Below are 19,935 nucleotides of genomic sequence, written 5' to 3'. Positions count from 1 at the left end.
CATACTTGAGATCTGCTTCCACTGAGGTCCTCTTTACTTAAAACTACAACTTGACAGACTGTCAACTGGCACAGGTCCATATACTATAGGTTCAGAAACACTCAATTATACATGGGAGTCTCAGTTGACAAACGTATAGGTCTTATTGTGTCTGTATTAAAGCAGTAGTGTTGCTCTATTGTAACTGATGTACAGCCACGGGTCAGTTAAACTGACTTATACTGAAATCTTCTCCCCATTAGAACAATCATTAGATATGGTTGAAGTCTTCTGAACAAACGAGTGGCATCCCTGACAGGTGTCATACTGTGCTAGTCATGCAATCCATAGAGTTTAATGAGATGTCACGTTGGCATGGAGCCCATCTCCCAGTGTCACAGAGTAGCAGTTGTGACACAGTGGCATTTTTTTACTAACACCCCCACCCACACACACGCACACAAGCCTCAGGCGTTAAGAACCCTTTGGTTGACATTAAGGATACAGCTCGTGGTAAATGAGCTTTCTCAGGGTCCAACTTATTTTAAGTAGAAATATCACACTCGCTTTGTACTCACTTTAAACGCTAAGTGCACTCGCTTCCCTAGAATATTCATGAAGATAACAAACTGTAAATGCTGAGTCAATGGGACTACAGAGTATTTAACCTTTCCTCCTGTTTTTGTAGAATGGAGACAGGCTTCGCCAAGCTCCACACGAGCATCAGTATATCTCATGACATTTCATTAAATAGCATTGGTTTTTCATTCAGTTATTTGACTCTCTCTCTCTCTCTCTCTCTTTCTCTCTCTCTCCTTCTCTCTCTCTTTGTTTTTTCATGAATTATTTTAATTTCTAAAACAAAGAAAATCGCTTGAGGGTTTACCAATATTTTCTTGAGAAAGCTCCCTACTTTTAAAATAATAGAACAAATAATAATTATACAAAAACAAGCAACGGTACCACGCTTAGGATTCTTTAAATCTCTATAAATTACTCAGCTAGTTTTACAGAAAAATGCAGTCCTCAACCTGAATAATGTATTTGTTGGGAGGTTTTGTTTATTCAATAACAACAGCAATGAGTCTATACAGTAAAAAGATGTCAACACCAACACATGCATGCACACATATGAGCACACTTCATACTCACTCACACGCAAACACACGCACACACGCACGCACACACGCACGCACACACACACGCACGCACACACACACGTTTATCCAGAGCCCATTAACATCTGCAAATGTTTGCACTTGAGGCTGGTGAGTTTGTTTACTCTCCGGCTCTGTCAACTGTGGCTCGGTGGCGAGGGGAGGGCAAGCCTAAAGAGAGTAGCGTAACACACTCCAATAGTCCAAAGACGGCTTCCCCAGTCTCTAACAGACTTACTGCTGTATGAAGACCCACCTTTAAGGTGACCTTCCCGTATAGGTTTAACCTGTAATTCAAACAAAGGCTCCCCATCACTTTTTTTGTAAACAGCTGAGGGATGGGCTGGAGAAATGTAACCTTTCTAAATTTCATAGACAGAACTATTACATGCGTTTACAAACAATGGAATAAAACAAGCATATATTGTTGGTTATGATGGAGTAAGACAGTTGATCTAAGCTCATGTGGCATTTATGATATAAGTTATATTCTTCAAGAATCTATGGCTATACAACATTAATTTAACAGTCAAAACACGCATGTACCAATTACAGAATGCCCCTCTAAGCCCTTACAAATGAGTGAATGATATGTTTACGTTGAAACATTTTCACAATGTCAAGTTAGATATCTGATCCAAACACAGTCAGAGATAGTTACTGTATGTAGTAGAACTTCAAAGGTCGTCTATTGTTGTGATGTTTCCCTACCATTATCAGCACAGTTAAACATTAGCATAGAGCCTTTGGGAGTTCCTGTGAATGTCTGTCTTTGTATTCTCCAAAATGTGTCAGCCGCTGCCAAAATAGCAATGTTTCTCAAAGTGCTTGAAATGAGGATCAAACTTGTCCACTCCCCATCATTCACACTGCTTCTTTCTTGCTGTGTTTTGACAGCTCTCCAGTCTGTTTGAGACTGAGGTAGTGTTCCTCAGACATAATAATGTTCATTACAGGTGTATGCTAGCTATTTTCCTGGCAGGGACAATGGGTTGAATAGAACAAAATAAGATGTTACTAGCAATTGCACTGTGACACAGCATTGCATTTTCACAGGTTACAGGGTGTTTGATTTGAAAGAGATACTCGGTACACCTCACGACATTTGTATGTCACCACTCAGGAGGAAGAGCAGTGCCAAACGGGACACAGAGAGAGAGAGAGAGAGAGAGAGAGAGAGAGAGAGAGAGAGAGAGAGAGAGAGAGAGAGAGAAAGCGAGAGAGAGAAAGCGCGAGAGAGAGAGAGAGAGAGAGAGAGAGAGAGAGAGACTAACACCAGTAGCCATTTAGCAATTCAGTGGTAGCAACTTCTCCATTGCTAAGACACACTTATACACATGATCTAAAAGTAGAGTCTCTTTAAAATGATCTAAAACTATCAATTCCTCAGTATTATGGTAATGAAGTCCCCTGAGGGTTCTTGCTTTTCTGTTTGTGGTGACATTGCATTGCTTGCTTCCGAGCTCTCCCACTTTACCCACCACTTTCATCTGTCTCCCATCTGTGGTTCATCAAAGACAAGAAACACACACACAATGAACTGTGCACTTTTTGGTACACAATTAGGCTTCAAAGAACTTGTCATTGTTATGCATATAGCACAGTTGCGGTTTTGTTGTTGATTTGTTCGGAAATGTAACTGCATTTGAATGAAGCACAGCTGAATAAAACAATGTATTTCCAATCTAACATGCTGTGTATTGTAGAATAATATAATAATATATATGTATAATAATCATAAAAACAATAGTATAATAATATGCAGTATACAGTATGTACACCTCACAGAACTGTGGTATTGCTTAAAGATAAATTGCATTGTCAGTGGCATTACCAGTAAAATTATGCTAATTGCCAGACAATGAATGCTCATCTTTTAACCATTGACCTTTCGTGTTTGGCGGTGAGAGTTTGATGAAATCAAAGGAAGTTAAGAGCGGGACAATTTCCTACGCAATATTACCATAATCACTGTTGTAACGTTTTGCAATGAATCAACACAGACAGCTGTATTAGTGTGACTTCCTGTATTCATTTGCCTCCTTTATATAGTTATCAAAGGTCATTGTCTCTACTGATTAAGAATAGAGATAGCAGACTCATGTCCTCAGAAGTCATCAGTCTATTATTTAGGCCTCATAACATCAGATTTGGTTTGTGTGAAGCTAGCATTTTGAGTATATTTCGATTTGGGTTTTGACATAAACCTCACACTTTATAGGCATATGCACATATTATATATCATAATATACATCAAACTCTTGGGCAAGGCATATCTGTCATGTCAATCTATGTTTCCCATCTTCACTCAGAACAGTCTTCATATTGGCATGACAATATACAGTATATAGTGTTTGATGCATTTGCACACGTCTGAGCAGAGCTGATGTGTAGCTGCTTTTATTTTGAGAGACTCAAATTGTTGCTGATTGTTAGACAGTAGTTTTAGGGTAGCCCTTCCCTGTGGATGATGCCCTTTCTGGTTGGGGTCCGGGGAGGCTGCAGGGCTACGTTTCCCTAATGGAACACACATGGATTCTCAGGAACCACTCACCCCTGACGTGGGGGCTTCTCTATTGTGTGTCAGCCTGTTATGAAGGTGTTCTACTATGAAAAGGTTTAAAACAGCAACATGGACCACATTTTTTTTTCTCTTTTTTTTTTTTTTTCCATCCCTCATTCTCCCCTCCATAAAATTAATGGGCTGTAAAAGGTCACTTTGGTCTCGGAGCGGCCATTTGTGCTGGGGTTTGTTTTCCCCTGTGCCGTACACCATCCGATTGAGCCAATAACAGTGGTGCTTTGGTGATGGAAGTGCAATGGATAGGGCTTCACAAGATTAGGGTTTGGTTTGGTTTGGCAAGGTATAGCATTTTGGCGCACTGAGATCACTTCAAGGGGACTTCTGTTGCCTCTGTGGCTATTACAAAATAGGTGTTCACCGTATGTCTCTTGTGTTCAGGGTCAAGGTTTGGGGGGGCGGCATTATGGTTACCATTGAAAACGGTCAGCATTCTCTGTTCAGCTTACCACAGCCTTTTTTGGCCTTGATGTTATATCAAATCATTCACCTTCACAGATGAAGTTCAATTGTCCCTTTGCAAAAGTATTATATACTAACAACTAAGATGGTTTGCATTATCCTCTCTGCGTTGCAGCTAAATGGCTAGAATTGGTTAGAGAATGATCCAGCCGTCTGTAAGAGCTTGAGAAAACCCTGTGTATGGAATGTGTCATTTTGCATGGCCTGACTACTGGCATGGCTTGGCACCAGTTGGCCATACAATTAGAGTCTGTTTATATACACAATGTTGAATCCCTGGAATGATTTTCTACATAATCCATCTGTGCTCCTATGGAAGCAAATATGAGGTAAGCTTTTCCGCTTTGTGGTCGAGGGCAAAGACAATTATGTGGACTTCATGCTATTTCAGAAATATGGGGAGTGTAATTCATTTTGTCTCAGTAGCGATTCTTGCCAGATTCATATGCTTCACATTTCTGTTTTCAACCCCTTAGCTTCTATTCTTTTGATTTCTGTAATAGATTCCATTTCTGCAAAGCAAATGGACTATGAACGTTCAATGAGAGCATTAAACAATACATCTGATATGTTCCTCTCCTTCTCATATTGGAAAAAATAACTGACATTATCATCATATTACTCTTTGGTTAGAATGCAATTTGATGTATGTTCAAATGCATTTGAAACATGTTCTGACCAGATATCAGTATATTGTATATTGATGATAACAAGCTCTGACATGGCTAAAGCATATGTGTTATCATTTTGCTTCTTGTGTCTCTCCAAATCCACACAGCCCATGTATGATAACTGTTGGCCATTTTGTAGTTGTGCTGCCATTTAATGAATCATTCTATTGCATTGTAGATAACAGAATAAACTAATGCATTTTCGTGTTAGTGGCTGCCACTGCCTATCCTATCAGATAATTAACTTTCACAAATACACTGTACAGGCTCCCAAGCAGAGAAAGCCACACAATTAGAATTACTTATCTATGTACACTCCCAAAACAAACAGACAAACAAATCCACATTTCATACCTCTTGGCCAACCGATTTTCTACCCATCATCCGTCAACCAACCCAATTTAGCTATTCATACACAAAATGTTATGAATGAATAATGAATGAATGGAGACAGATGAAAATGAAGTCTTGACGGAAATGACGTCTCCCTATGATTTTGACTCCCAGTTGGCAACTGAAGCCCAGATGTTCTGAATTCCATCAGGAGGGCTAATGTTTCCCACTTAATCTCTTTTCACGATGCATGGCCTCATACCGACACAGGCGCAATTCAATATTTATACACTTCCTTCTGTTTGGTTTCAACTGCAAAGGGAGGTGCTTTCATGTGTCTGATTCCACAGCAGCGTTTTGGTTCCATTTTTAAACATCAGGGGCCATTTGAACAAAGCCATCTGTTTGAGTAGGCCATTTTATGAAGTGACAAACTGGATCCTCCCACCTTTCTAATGTGTCTCCTGGGATGGAGGTGTAGATGTAGGTGGTTTGTATGTGTGTGTGTGTGTGTGTGTGTGTGTGTGTGTGTGTGTGTGTGTGTGTGTGTATGCTCCTGTAGCTCTACCAATGATGACCCTTAGTCATCAATCTTGAAGATTGGAACAGATGGAAATATGATCTATAGACATAGCATTAGCCATGGTGTAGGTGGTGCAGCATTTACATATAGAACCCACCAGTGTCCATTATCTACACTGTAGGGGTTGCCGTAATAACGTATGCCCTATTTTTAAAATGTTAGTCATTTAGTTGACACTCTTATCCAGAGTGACTTACAATAAGTACATAACAATCATTGCAAGTAAGGTGTATTTGTGTGGTAGCGGCATTAAGCCAGATTTGCAGATACACTTTCAGACACTTTCAACTCAAAGCAAAATTGTGATCCCCTGTTTCAAATAGTTTAAGCAGCTCTCAGATACAGAAATCAGGCATTGGATAGCTTGATATAACTTTGAGGCTTTGTTTTAATCTTTAATGACTGAGGCATGAGAGAAATAAAATAAATATACTCTCTCCAGTTTGAGAACAAAATGTTCTTTGCCTGGCCAGCCAACAATGGCAATGTTTGCCTTGAGACAAGGTGCTGTGTCCTTAAAAGCTCAGTATGTAGCACAGTACCGTTGCATAAATAGTTACATTTACGCTTCCAGTGGCACTACTTTTTCCCCTCTGAAGAAAGCCAAGGCGGAGGAATGCCATCCACACTCCCCTCCCCTACCACTCTGCTTTCCCTCACTCTCTCCCACATGACAGAATATTCTCACACCTCCTCCACTTGTGATAGTGTAAACACTGTGTGTGTGTGTGTGTGTGTGTGTGTGTGTGTGTGTGTATGTGTATGTGTATGTGTATGTGTATGTGTATGTGTATGTGTGTGTGTGTGTGTGTGTGTGTGTGTGTGTGCATATATGTTTGTGTCTGTAAATGATTACATATGCATGTGTAACTGTGTGTATTAGGGATTTGGAGGGAGGGGGTACAACCAAGTGGGATACAAAATAAAGGACAGGGGCTTTATGTATCTGTTAAGCTATTTTGTGTCTGTGCTCCTGAGCTTGGACCTTGCATAGCACTGCCTCTGAGCATAAGTAATACAACATGACTTGGGTTGAGTAACTCCCATTGAGTTTGTATAAAGTTTAAGGGGGGGGGGGGGGGGTATGTGGTCAGATGCTTTTCTCCATTAACTCCAAAAATGTTTAGTGTTATTAAGCTGTCACCTTCTATATTTTAATTAATTACATTTAGGTAATGTCTGTTGTGTTTTGTGCTTAGAGAGCAAACCATACTGTAAGCAGTTGATGGGGGAGTAGGGGGCTTGTATTATGAACTTTATTATGTGTGACAAGCAGCGTGATATTGGCGGAAGAGCAGGCCCCATCACCACACCATATTAAACCTCCACAGTGAATTAATGTACTATTCCTGATCCAGTAATTAACAATCATTCGGGGGGCATATCCCATTTCAAGTAATCACTAATTGCAATAAGAATTTCAGTTCCATTTAAGGCGAGATTACCTATGAGCATGTAGTGCAAGTCAGCGAAAAGTTCTAATTCAGCCCTACTTCCTCTCTCTCTGCCGTGCCCTTTGTGAGCATAAACAACGTTGGGTTTATTATTAATTTAAAAAAATTATCACTACTGTGCAGATATAAAGCTGTTTTGTGTCGCTCAAAAATGCTTGACAGGAGTGTCATAAGTGTGTGTGTGTGTGTGTGTGCGTGCGTGCGTGCGTGCGTGCATGCATGCATTTGTTACCCTCCCCTAGTATTTTTCTAGAAATCATACTTATCTACAAATCCTATTTTTTGGCCAAACACTTTAGGTAAGGCAAATTAGTCCACAGAGGGAAGCCTCAGCAGTACAAGCCCATTCTCTTTGCCCATAAAATCTGGTAGAGATCTACTATACTACCAAGTTAGTCTTTCATTGACCCTCTTTTCCCTTCGCCAAATCAGCATGGCCACCTCCATTTTGTTTTACTGGATGAGGGGTGATAAATCATCAATGTTTCAGAACTGATACAGCATGGCTTAAAAGTGTCAAATGAGGTTAATGGCATCTTTAAACGCTCTTTTCTTCCCCTGTACGTCCAAACGGAGCGGGTATTTGTCAGACCGCCACCCAAACAGTTAGGATTAATTATAGCCCCCCCCCCCCCAATTGAAAGATTCAGCAAGGAAATGGGCCCTTTCATGCAAATGAAATTGAATATGTCACTCAGTATAATGGTGGAAACCAAGCCGTCTTAGACTGGATGTCTGCATGGAGAGGTTCAAACTGAATCTCGGTTTATTATTACGTTCCCTCCTCAACCTCTTGATTCATGCTCTTAAATGGTTTGGCAGTTAAAACTACCCATGGCAAAGGCTCAATAACATAATAATAATTAATTTGCCCTCAGATAATTTTTTTAGGAGAGTGTCTCAGGGCAATGTTTGGCTTGATGCTAAGCCTATGTTAAACAAACTGGTAATGAATGTACAAACTCATATCAAGTCTTTCTCAAAACACAAGCATTCCCTTTTTAAAACAATGGCCTCGACCGTATCAATGACTAGACCGTTTTCAAGTGAGACACACTGACCCCTGAGGTCATATTCTACAAAAAGGTAATCTGAAATGTTTTCTGCTCAATTTCTATACAAGGCGAAATAACATTCCTCTATTCAAATGCAAAAGTAGGAGGCATCTCCTCTTAAGACTCACTCACACTGGGGTTTCTTTTGAGCCAATAAGCATCAAGAAACCGACGTGTGATTTCTTAGCTACAGTTTCAAGTTCTGTGTTGCAGCTGCCTCGTAGTAACGGGCATATTTTAGATTAATCTCCAATAATGCTCCCAACTGATCCCAACTTTTGAGCCTGCCATGACCTCATTGATGGATCAGACTAGGGTACTTCTTAATATGAGCAGGGGTGTAGCTAGAAAGGTTGTACAAATTAAACAAATCCCGTAAGTTTAGGTTAAAACATGGAGGAAATTGTGCAAGTGAAGGATGAAATAAAATTAAATGGTCATTTTCCATGCTAATATGTAAGCCAGTCTATTTTTTGGCTTCTAAACACGCATTAAGGTAATTATTGAAATAAGAACCCATCACGTTAAGAGCAATAAAGGGTGCAAAAGGCTACAAGGCTCAGCCAGTCCTGGATCAGACCACCCGCTCTGTTAAAAAGTGCTCATCCCCCTTATTATGATCCACCATAAAAATCCACTGTCAGTAGAGAAAGCGTCTGCTTCAGCCCCCGGACACGGTGTTCTTAAGAGAGGCAGAGGCTTTCAGTCACCAAATTATTAATACCTCTTCTACCCACGTTCAATTGAAAAAGGGAGCAGTGGGAGGCTCTGAAGCGTGGCTTCCTTTTCATTAACTTAGTGAATACAGACAAGGTTATATAATGACCTCGGGAGAGTGGAAGCAGAGGCACACGTCACTAACCTTTTAGCTTGCACTGGCTTTACACTTTTCATTTGTTTGTGGGCGACAGCTTAGCACGGGATTAGCTGAAGCAAGCCTCTGTATTCATTCAGGTAGATTAAGGCTAGCCCAATGAAGAGGCATATATCCAAGTGAGAAAAAAGACGGACAGTGGGGATGGTGTTTTGTCTGCTGCCGCCACCACTCTCCCTTAATGTTCTTTCCATAGACAAGTAGCAAATTAACTCAAAAGCAATTTCTTTCAGCTTGCCGTACTGGTTGCTCATAAGCTTTTAAGTAGGGATTTTTCTCAGACACCCAAATGCCATAAGTAAAAATGTTTGTGACAGGACCATCTTTGATGTCACATTCACAGTTTGGTTAGGAATTGCTGTATAGCTATAAACATAGATTCTGTCATAACTAATGCTTTCGCCTTTTCTCTCAAGAAAATGTTATCTGAATGTTCCTCCTTTTTGGTTGACCAGAGTAAATCTCCAGAGCAAATCTTCATTTATAGCCAGTACTTTCCTGAAACAGAGGATCTGCCTGGTGCAAGGGGTGTCTCTGCGAATTGCCCCGTAATCCCTTTGGTTCCTGTTGCGCAGGGGAGGCTGGTGGAGGTAGAAATCGGAGGACGGGCTCATTGTAATGCATGGAATGGAATGAAACACAAACACACCTCCCCTGCTGTCGTGGCACTCTGTATCCTGTACATCTAAATATAGACACAGACCAGGAGTCGGAGCTCTTCCTTTTGGCATACCGTTTATTCTCAGAACAAAACCACAACTGGCCCATAAGTAGGTGTACAAGTGTTCTGAATTTTTTGGGGGGACCTATGGCTAATTGCTAAATCCTACTTTCTGTTGCCCAATCGAATGGTTTAGGTTAGGGTTGGGGTAGTCAGGTTATATCGGTGGTTTTGGGCTACTTACTGTATACCTCAAGCCATATGACAAGTCCACAAAAAAGGGTATGTGTCACAGCCAGACTTTAGATGGGGTTTGCACCCATGTCTGTGAAAACACAATTTCCTCTATGTCATGCCTCAATCACTCACCATTGAGAAATGACTTTTCCTCTGCTCTCACCTCCATTGCGGATTGCTGTATATGTCATCACAGTCTATCACGACCCACGCGGGAAATGCATCCATGCGTAATAGATGGCCCCCGGGAAAACAGCCCCAACAGCATATCAATTACCCATCAGACCCTCTCAGCTACGCGTCAAGATGTCAATCCCTGGCACAGGCAATGAGATAAGGTGCAAATGCAGATATAGTAGCACTTTTTTCTCACTTACAAATTGGGTGCTGTACACTTGGCAGCACACCTCCGGGATCAGTCTGTGTAGTGTTTTTGTGTGTAAGTGTGTGTGAACCCTGTGGTGCTCGGGTAAGTTCCCGGTCTCTCCTGTCCGATGGAGACCCAGCTGCTTGCCTGTTTATCAGTCTGCTCTTTTGATTGCGGACCACATGTCATATGTCACTAAAGCCTGGAGGTTGATTTGACCCTAGTTCTCAGTGCTGCTGGGTATTAGAATTTTGAGGGGTGGGCTCTACACACACACACACACACACACACACACACACACACACACACACACACACACACACACACATGCAAGCACGCAGGCAGGCACACACGCACGCACACACGCACAGACACACACACACACACACACACACACACACACACACACACACACTGTAGTAGAGGTGATTCAGCTGCTCAACTGTAGCTGTGTGTGGCCCCTTATGGCCCACTAAAGTGATTGATAAAAGGCAAACAGTTGCTCCAAACAGGGACAGATGGAGTCACACCTCATACCTATCCTGGCACTCAAGCTGATGGGGTGAGCTGGGACGTCTCAAGCCTGCCTTGCCTCACCGTTGGGACTACTTCACCTGGAAAACCACACTTCATAGACATAAATAATAGAAGTTTGTAATGATAACAACAATGGACATGATGATAATGATATGATCTTAATCCTCTTACAATCATGACCTCTTCTAAGAGCGATTACCTTCTCTTTACGGAGTAATTACTGTTGTTTGTTATGTTGTTTGATCTCTCTGGGTAATACGTACACAGCCTTTCCTGTGAGAAAGTAGATTGTAATTACTTGAATGGATCAAAGAGTCAGCCAACTCATTCTTGGAATAAGGAGCAATCAATCAGATACTGGCTGTGGTGGATGATGTGGTACAAAGTGATGATTATGAGTGACATTTTGTTATTATTATATTGCATTCTATAGCACTGCATTTAAATAATAGCATAACCACTATTGTGACAACGTGGAAAGCTGATGATCTCTCATATAGGGTGAAATACCAACGTAGGGGTTGCCTACACATGTCATGGTCCGACAAAGAAAACACTGTTCCCCTCTCCTATTCTCACTCTCCACATTTTTTACATTTCTTTCTTCATTGCCTTTACACTTGACTAGTCTCACTGAATTGAGGGACTTATTAGGGCTTAGAGAACCCTTGCATGGCCAATCAGAGCCTTGCCAGAACCCTATCAAGTGCATGTCTCATTTGCGCAGGCACAACCTTGATGCCAAGTGGGTGGTTTTCCAGGGATTAACAGCGTGCAGTAGTGTGATGTTCTCCCCATGTTATTAGACAAGCCTGTGAGGTCAGTTGGGACAGTGATTCAAAATGAAGAGATTCTACAGGAATCAGGGGAGAACAAAAAAGGCAGAGCTGGATGCAGCTTTTCTTTCTGCTTAGTAAGGCTAGCTCAGTCCACTGTTAGCTTTAGCATGCCAGCTGCAAAGAGCTGTGTTTAGTAAGTATTAGTGGTGTGCATGACAGGGTGTGCATTAACAGCCAATATCCGCACACCTCCGCTTACCACCAGAGGTGTGCAGATATTGGCTGTTAATGCACACCCTGGAGTGCATAAATGCGTTTATAAACCGGACCCCATTGTTTTTTTTGTGAGGATCTCCCTGAAGCTATTTTAGACGTTAAAAGTTGACTCAAACGACCGGAATAGTGCGGATATCCTTGTTAATACACCTACACACCTTACAACACCTTGGAATTCTGCGGTTTTAATACTCCACGTAATTATAGTTTCCTGAAAATGCTCCCACACAGAGGCTGTAATATGTAACTTTGTGACAGGCATATTCAGCTACTTGATGCAAACTTTCCCAGGGGGAATGTCTCTAGCAGCCAGGTCAAATCTGATGTGCAGATCCCTCTAGTTCAAGTATAAAGTGTCTAGTCTAGAATTGAATTACAAGTTTAATATGCCAACATAGGGATACTGTTAGCCAGCTGCATTCTCTTGTAAAGAAGTCATCTTTCTTGGGAAAGAAAAGTAGCTAGCAACAGCACTGATGGTCTTGTAGAATAGCTAGCGAACAAGTGTGTTAGCTTGTTAGCATTTGGCAGATGCTGGGCTACAGTATACGTTTTTGCTAGTATGACGTCCATCAGTGTATTGTTACAGTGTTGGCATGTTAGTGTTGGCACCCCCTTCTTAGCTGTGTGATTGCCAGGATTAATGCATGTCTTCAGATCACATATTTCTCTGAACCTGTTTTATAAGCATCAATCATCGCTAGCCTTCTGTTTCTCTGTAATGTTTTGGGAAATGGTGCCCTTTCTCATGAAATGAAATGTGGGGCAAAGGGCCATGAGATGCATGTCGATGAAACATCTTACCGAGATGGATGGCTAAGAGCATTGAATGAAGTTAATATGATAAACTCACTCTGTACACACTGTATGTTCAGGTTGTGACTCATATGTATCCACAACCAGGGTAAAGGTTCCGTATTGTGCTGCTGAGTGGGATAAACATAGACCAACTTGGTAGCTTTGCATACTTTTTTCTTTAGTAACAATAGATAATTGTTGTTTCATCAGTGTTTTCGCTACTAATTTGGCAGAACTCTGTGATGAATCATCAAAATCTAGTAATGAAAAAGGAAATAAGTTAATATATTATCCCAATGAGAACCTCAAAGTACCTTTAAAGAGCTTAAAGGGCAGCTTGGTTTTGTCCTTTAATGCTGTTGGATTCTAATTAGCATCATGATAGGTGGTATTTCTTTTTTTGTTTTGTTTAATCAGTGAATGAATTGTATGTTTGCCTGTGTGAAATATATTTCGGTAATGTTATCTTCACTGATCATGGTTTGTAGTACTAAACTTGCTGACTATTATGCTGACAGAGAACATATTCTTAGCTGTCAACATTTTATCTGTCAGTGAAAATATTTGCATAGTAAAAGAGTGACATTGATTGACTTACTTGCCTGTGTGCTATTGGTTCAATGATAACAGCCAATATCTCACTCAAGGTCAACCTTCACATTTCAAGGGTTCAACCTCAAACAGGATTGTTATGGACATGACAGTTAACAATCATTTCGGAATTAGGGAATGTCAGGAGAAAAACATCTTTCCTTTGATCTTTCATTTCATTTGACTGAATTGTGTACTCATTCACTGCATTGCACTCCAAATTGGCAACTTTACTTACAACACATCATTTTATTTATACAAGAATGATTATCCGTATCCGTCCTGTCTTGACTGCATCCTACAAGTATCCGATCGTATGTTTCCACTCATAATGGAAAGACAATACAGTCTCCATCGGAGTCTGGCTTGACCTCCAAAGACAATCCTCTTAACGATAACATGCAAGTGCTGAAATCTGCAACTTTTTGACTTTCTGGTGTGTGGTGGTTGATAAGAGAGACAAATCACTCTCTCTGCAATGCTTACCACCCATGTCAACTGTTTGTCCTCTCTCTCTCTTTCTCTCCCTCTCTCCAGCACCACCAAAGTTTTTAAGAACCCCCAATGACCAAACGGGAGTGCAAGGAGGCGTGGCATCCTTCATCTGCCAAGCCACAGGAGATCCACGACCTAAGATCGTATGGAATAAGAAGGGGAAGAAAGTCAGCAACCAGAGATTTGAGGTATTAGGTCTATTGTTCTGATGTAAAATGCTCGACAAACAGGAATGCTTCAACAGTGCTTTTGGCCCCCTTCACATAATTCACCCCGCCAAACCTCCTGCTTGCCTCAGCTTGCCATGACGCATTATCAGGCTCTAATAATCACATTGGCTAGGCTTTTAACATGCATGAGTTTTAATGAGCAAGTACACAGATATCTTGGGACAGATTTGTAATTAAAGAAAAGGACGGAGAGGGAAAAAACATGGTGTGTCCCAGGTACCTACATTAGCATCATGTCACATGTGGTTGCTTTATGCAAAGCAAGAACAAAGTAGCTCTGTCGTTGAAAGCTATTTTGCTTTGTGGCATCCAGGGGTGTAGGTTTCATTAAGCATGGGTGGGACCCACGCTTGTCCCACTGACTTTTTGAAAATTACATTTTTGTCCATCCCACTTTTTATCCAATATTTTGCATTTAAAATCCACATTATAGTATCAGAGCTGGCACAGCCTATAAGCGTCCTAAGCTATTTCCTATAAATATTATTTTGTTTACTGTAATATTACAGGATTCCAATACCTTGGGAAAATCGCTTGGCGCGGCCATCATATAGCTGGTGCTTTTTCTTTACCACTTTTTCCATAGTTTTTGCTGTCCTCTAAATTACCTCCTAGAAGTGCCATGAGTCTTGTTAAATTGCGTTGAAATGCAAGAACTACTCTAAAAATTGCAAAAAAATCTACCCCAGACCCCCTTCCAAAAGTGTCCCCCCCACATAGAAAATAAAACCTACGCCCATGGTGGCATCTTTATCTTAATGCATGTCCACCTACTTTATTTGGCTGAAATGTTGATTTGTCATCCTCTTTAATCTGTGCTTGGGCTCCTCCATGACAAATAACACATCATCTCAGAACACTGATAAGATTTCTATTAATTTCTGTGTCATTTCTTGGGAGAATCATAGTGTCACTTTTTTTCCCCCAAACACCCTCCTCGCTTGCTACTACTCAGCAGCAGCGGCTTATCTGGGCTTGGAGGCCCCTTCTCGCCTATTTGCGTCTCATGCCAACAGAAATCTAATCTTATCAGAGTTCATCGCATTCGCACCGTCCGACATGCTGAATGCTAAGGCAGTAGCTTTAACTGTCATTCTGCCTCCAAGGCTTGCAGGCTGCCACCACCCATGCCCACTCACTCACGCCGTCGCCTCATCCCTAACAAAGCACATTTCCTTACAGAAATCCTGAAAGTTCATCACCCCTCTTTCTCTTTGAGTTAAAATGGGGATGGGAGCACTTTTTTGCCATCACATGCTGTTGCAATGAATGCCAAAATGTGCCCTTGTACTGTAGCTTGGCTACTGAACTGTCAAGGTTTACTAAGGTCTAACCAGCAGATGCTTTGATATGCTCTCAACTGTACACAACAATGTTTAGGCCTTTGTGTGTGTCTGTGTGTGTGTGGGTGTGTGTGGGTGTGGCAGAGGTTCTTATGGGTCAGATTTTGTATTTAAACCTACATGTGAACTTAAAACTGAGTTATGATACAGGGTTTTCTAAAACAGTGAGTATATAGCATGCAATGATAGCTGTACAAGCTACAAAACACCTGTTTGTGAACATTTTATGTGTCGTCCGTCTAATACAATTAGTCATGTTTTTTTGTCCTACTATCATGTCATGGTACAACAATTGTCTGTTACTGTTAATCAAGCCACATTTAATTGTTTGTACTTGTTCTGTCCCATTGATCAATTCAATGTGATGCATTTTCAAGATATAATATGTTAACTTTAAGAGTGGGCCGATTCCAAATTCCCATACATTGTAAAACGGACATAAAAGTTGCGTGATTCTGTCTGGGCCAGATATATTTCCCATTCTTAAAGTTAGTTGGCAACTTTTGTTCTCTCCCCAATACTTGAATCCACAAGATTAATATATATATATATATATATATTAATCTATCTAGAGAGAGAGAGAGAGAGATTTATAAATTATATTGGAGATATGTGAGCCATATCTTGGAATAATTGTATATAACCTTCATCACATAATCATATTACCAAATGAACTGGCTCCACTCTTACTACTGTACTGGTATTAACTGTACCAGATGACAGACAAACAAGATTCTAACAGCAGACTGACTAAAGTGCCCATATATTAAAATAGCACAGACATGGCAAACTTACCCTATAGTATATCCCTCTGTACACACAATGATGTGCACACATATAAAGCACATAAGTCGTAAGTAGCTGAAAGAGGACATGCTAGCATAGACAGTAGCGTTCTAATTTTTCTCATGGGAAGCACATTGTGTTAGCCACAATCATGTTGTAAGACAAAAGGTGTCTTCAGGAATGGATGAATTCGCAAGATTCGTCAAAGACTGTGAACAAAAAAACTCCTTTAACATATCTTGTTTCTCGCACCTGCAGGTGATTGAGTTTGACGACGGCTCTGGTTCGGTGCTAAGAATTCAGCCCTTACGTACACCCCGAGACGAAGCCATATATGAATGTGTCGCCTCCAACAATGTTGGAGAGACGAGTGCTACCACAAGACTCACTGTTTTACGTGGTAGGTGCTACTTTTCCACAACAGAAAAAACTAAAAACTCTGCTAATTATGTTCCTTAACTGTTACTTCCTCCAGCTAACCAGGTAAGCTATGCTTTATTGTTCTGTCCTGTCTCTCTATCTTTCTTTTATCTCACTCTTATCAACACAGTTGATTCTGGGGTTTCGCTAAAGTATGTGGCTGCGCTCATGTTTACTTATTTGATTAGTCTTACTCCATTAGTCACTTAGCCAAATAGGTCTTCATATTTCTGAGTCAATTAACTCATTTACATACAGTTTTCTGACATGATAATTAAGATGTGGCTTGAGTTATGTAACTTAAATTCCATTTCTGTACTCTTAAAAAAAAAATAATAATAATAATAAGTAGAACCGTATATGGTTCTTCGATTTGTCCCCATAGGAGAATCCTTTTGTGTGCTACTGTAGGTAGAACCCTTTGCAGAGGGTTTTAACTAGAACCCTCTATGTAGGGTTCTTCTATAAAAACCCCTGTAAATGGTTCTACTTCTAGCCCTCTATGAACGGTTCTACCATGAACCCTTTTATCCTCTAAAGGTTCTTCTCATAACCCTCTGTAAAAGGGTTCTACAAAGAACCCTTTTATCTTAAGGGTTCTACCTAGAACCCTCTGCTATTTTCTATTCTCCTATATTTTTTCTCACACATGTAATTCATAATAACTTCATAATAACTAACTATTTGTTTTCATTATTATTTGCTAAGGAATTGTGGGTAATTGTGAAGAAGCCTCAAAGAGAACCCTTTCTTCCAAAAAAGGTTATTCGGGTGAAAAGGATACTGGATAGAACCCTTTTACATACAAGAACTCTCAAAGAACCCTCTCCTCCAAAGATGGTTCTTCAGATTAAAATGGTTCTTGGTAGACCTTTAAACCCTCATCATGTATTTATTTCTCTAAAACGTTGATATGGACTCAATGCATAGAACAAAGTACTAATTGTAAAGCTGGGTACAAATATAACAGCAGAGACGAGAAACGTTTTTTGACAGTTTAAAGGTTAATTTATGCTTTGCCAATTGACATTGCCGATCGACAGAAATGACATCTAGTGGATATTCTGATCCATTCCAAGGGTTGTTGCACACCTCCTGAACTATCTTTCTTTCCATATGATATGTTGATCCACACATATTTAAAAGCATAACACAGCCTTTAGAATGCAGTTGTATTTATCTGAACTACCCAGTTTTAGAACGTCTCCTGTAGGCTGTTGGTGTCTCCAAGTTTTAACATGTCAAATCATTGTAAACAAACACTGCATAGCTTCAAAACATGATTAAAACTATAATTTTAATGTTCTAATGGATGGTCAGTCCTTGCATCCATAGCTCTGTCTAGGAAATTGAGAGTGGCTACATTTCTCCAGCACCATCTCTCAGCTGTTTACCAAAAACGTGGCAGGAACCCACAGTGTTGTTTATTTTACTATTACAGATTCACAAAATGTCTTTCTAAGGTATTAATCTGTATTTATCCAGGTTAATCTCAATGAGATAAAATAATTGAGTTATTACTAAAAGCAAGGTGAATATTGAGAACCAAAATGGATCTCAGTTATAAAGTTAGTTGACAGTACCACTGTAATAACAAGCTCCCCATACTGTAAGCAAATCTTTATCTTGATTGCAAACAACATTATATTCAGACACAAATAGTGCAAGGCCCTGAACTCAACAGATTGTGTAGTATCTATTTAAACATCGCTTGTTATGTTCTGAATGAAGACATTATTTTAAAATGCCTTAGCCCCGATGAATGAGGTGTGCTCCATTATGCACCACTATTGCACAACATACCAAATGAGTTCCTATTGAGTGGGGAGCTCCCACCTAAAGAAAAGAGCTGGCTCTGCGGCTTTCTGAAGTGCCTTGTCCCTTTCCTTATCTCCCCAACAAGCGAACAAAAGGCCCCTCATGCGGTCTCCAGGGGGTGGTTAAAAGGCAAAGGTGGCATATTCTCATCCAGCTCCTCTCCTGTTTACACTATGGCACAGTTTGTGGACACACACACACTTCCACATACATCCTCAAAAGACAGTTCACCAGCCCTAAAACTACGCACCAAGTTTTAACTGAATGGACATACATAAACACTTATTTTCTTTTCACTGTGTCCACCCACACCTGCTCTTTTTCTATATAACTTACCAATATGAACCAACCAAAGTCACATTGTTGAACATCTGAGCAGTTCGCTGTTTTGAACTCAACTTCTTTGAAAGAGCTCTTGCCTTATTCATGGAGTCGACTGAGTTGGAATGTGAGTGCCCATTGCAACGGCAAGCTTTTATATTAGAGGCATGGGGTATAGTTTGGGGGCAATATAAGGGCAATGTACTTTTACAAGGTCACACAGACAATGCATAATACATGATAGCAAAGAAAAGACAGAAAGCTATCGTCTCTTTCTGCCGCGTTCTAAAATAATACTGCACTAGACATCTCACTATTATGTCTCTATTTATTCCATGGTCAGTATGATTGAATAAGGATGACAACTCAGTTGCAAAAATAGAGTTAAATGTGTCCACATTGCTACGGTAAGAGCTTAGTGATCTTCTCTCCCTCTGTTGCTATGCCCTACATCGGCCATAGTTGCACAGGACTGTAATAATTTATAAATGGAAAGATAGATAAATAAGCAGATGACACCACTAAAATGAAAATACATATAATGTAGTTCATTTGGGCTTCAATGGCCTGTGGTGAAGATTGTAAGCATATGTTTGTGGAGCTAACTCCAGGGGATAATGGCTAATTCCATAAAAGAGAAGTACACTGTTGTAATTGCAATGCCATGAGGAGCAGGGCTGGAGGTGAAGAATCCAGAGTATGGAGATATTAGCATTTGGATGGGCCAGACTTGATGGGAAATGCCATTAGTAATGAACTTCCAGGCTTAGAGAAGTCATTTGCATGAAAGGCGAAGCCCAAAGTGTAATGATGTTCATACCCGAATTTACTCGTCCAATGAATGAGGCCCTAGTTTGCATATTGTAATTTTTTTTCTCAATTTTAATTAACTTTGAGATGACTTAAGTCATATGCGATATGCGTGTTTGAATAAAGGTTGTCTGATTTTGGCTGAAATTGGAAAAAGGATAGGAAAGAAGAAATTGAAAGGAGGAGTACCAAGAAATGGTGCAAAAATCTTTGTACTTTGAATGAATTTATAGCATCACATTTATTATTGAATTCTTCCTTGGTGTTACTGTAGGATACAGACATAATTACCCATAGCGTAGGATAAAATATTGGTC

The 19,935-nt window shown here is 40.3% G+C and overlaps 1 protein-coding gene across 3 annotated transcripts in view; it reads left to right on the top strand.

The window, feature by feature from the left end:
• The window catches only part of LOC310810792 (receptor-type tyrosine-protein phosphatase delta), a 116,654-nt gene that overhangs the window by 16,509 nt on the left and 80,210 nt on the right, over positions 1-19,935 (top strand). For all 3 annotated transcript variants that reach the window (XM_083678643.1, XM_083678642.1, XM_083678644.1), the window contains exons 2-3: positions 13,933-14,078; positions 16,508-16,649. In XM_083678643.1, the coding sequence (XP_083534769.1) occupies positions 13,933-14,078; positions 16,508-16,649 (288 nt within the window). The remainder of the gene's footprint in view (positions 1-13,932; positions 14,079-16,507; positions 16,650-19,935) is intronic.

Source organism: Argentina silus (assembly GCF_951799395.1).
Source record: "Argentina silus genome assembly, chromosome: 1".
Lineage (NCBI taxonomy): Eukaryota > Metazoa > Chordata > Actinopteri > Argentiniformes > Argentinidae > Argentina > Argentina silus.
This window is presented reverse-complemented; position numbering and strand designations above follow the sequence as displayed.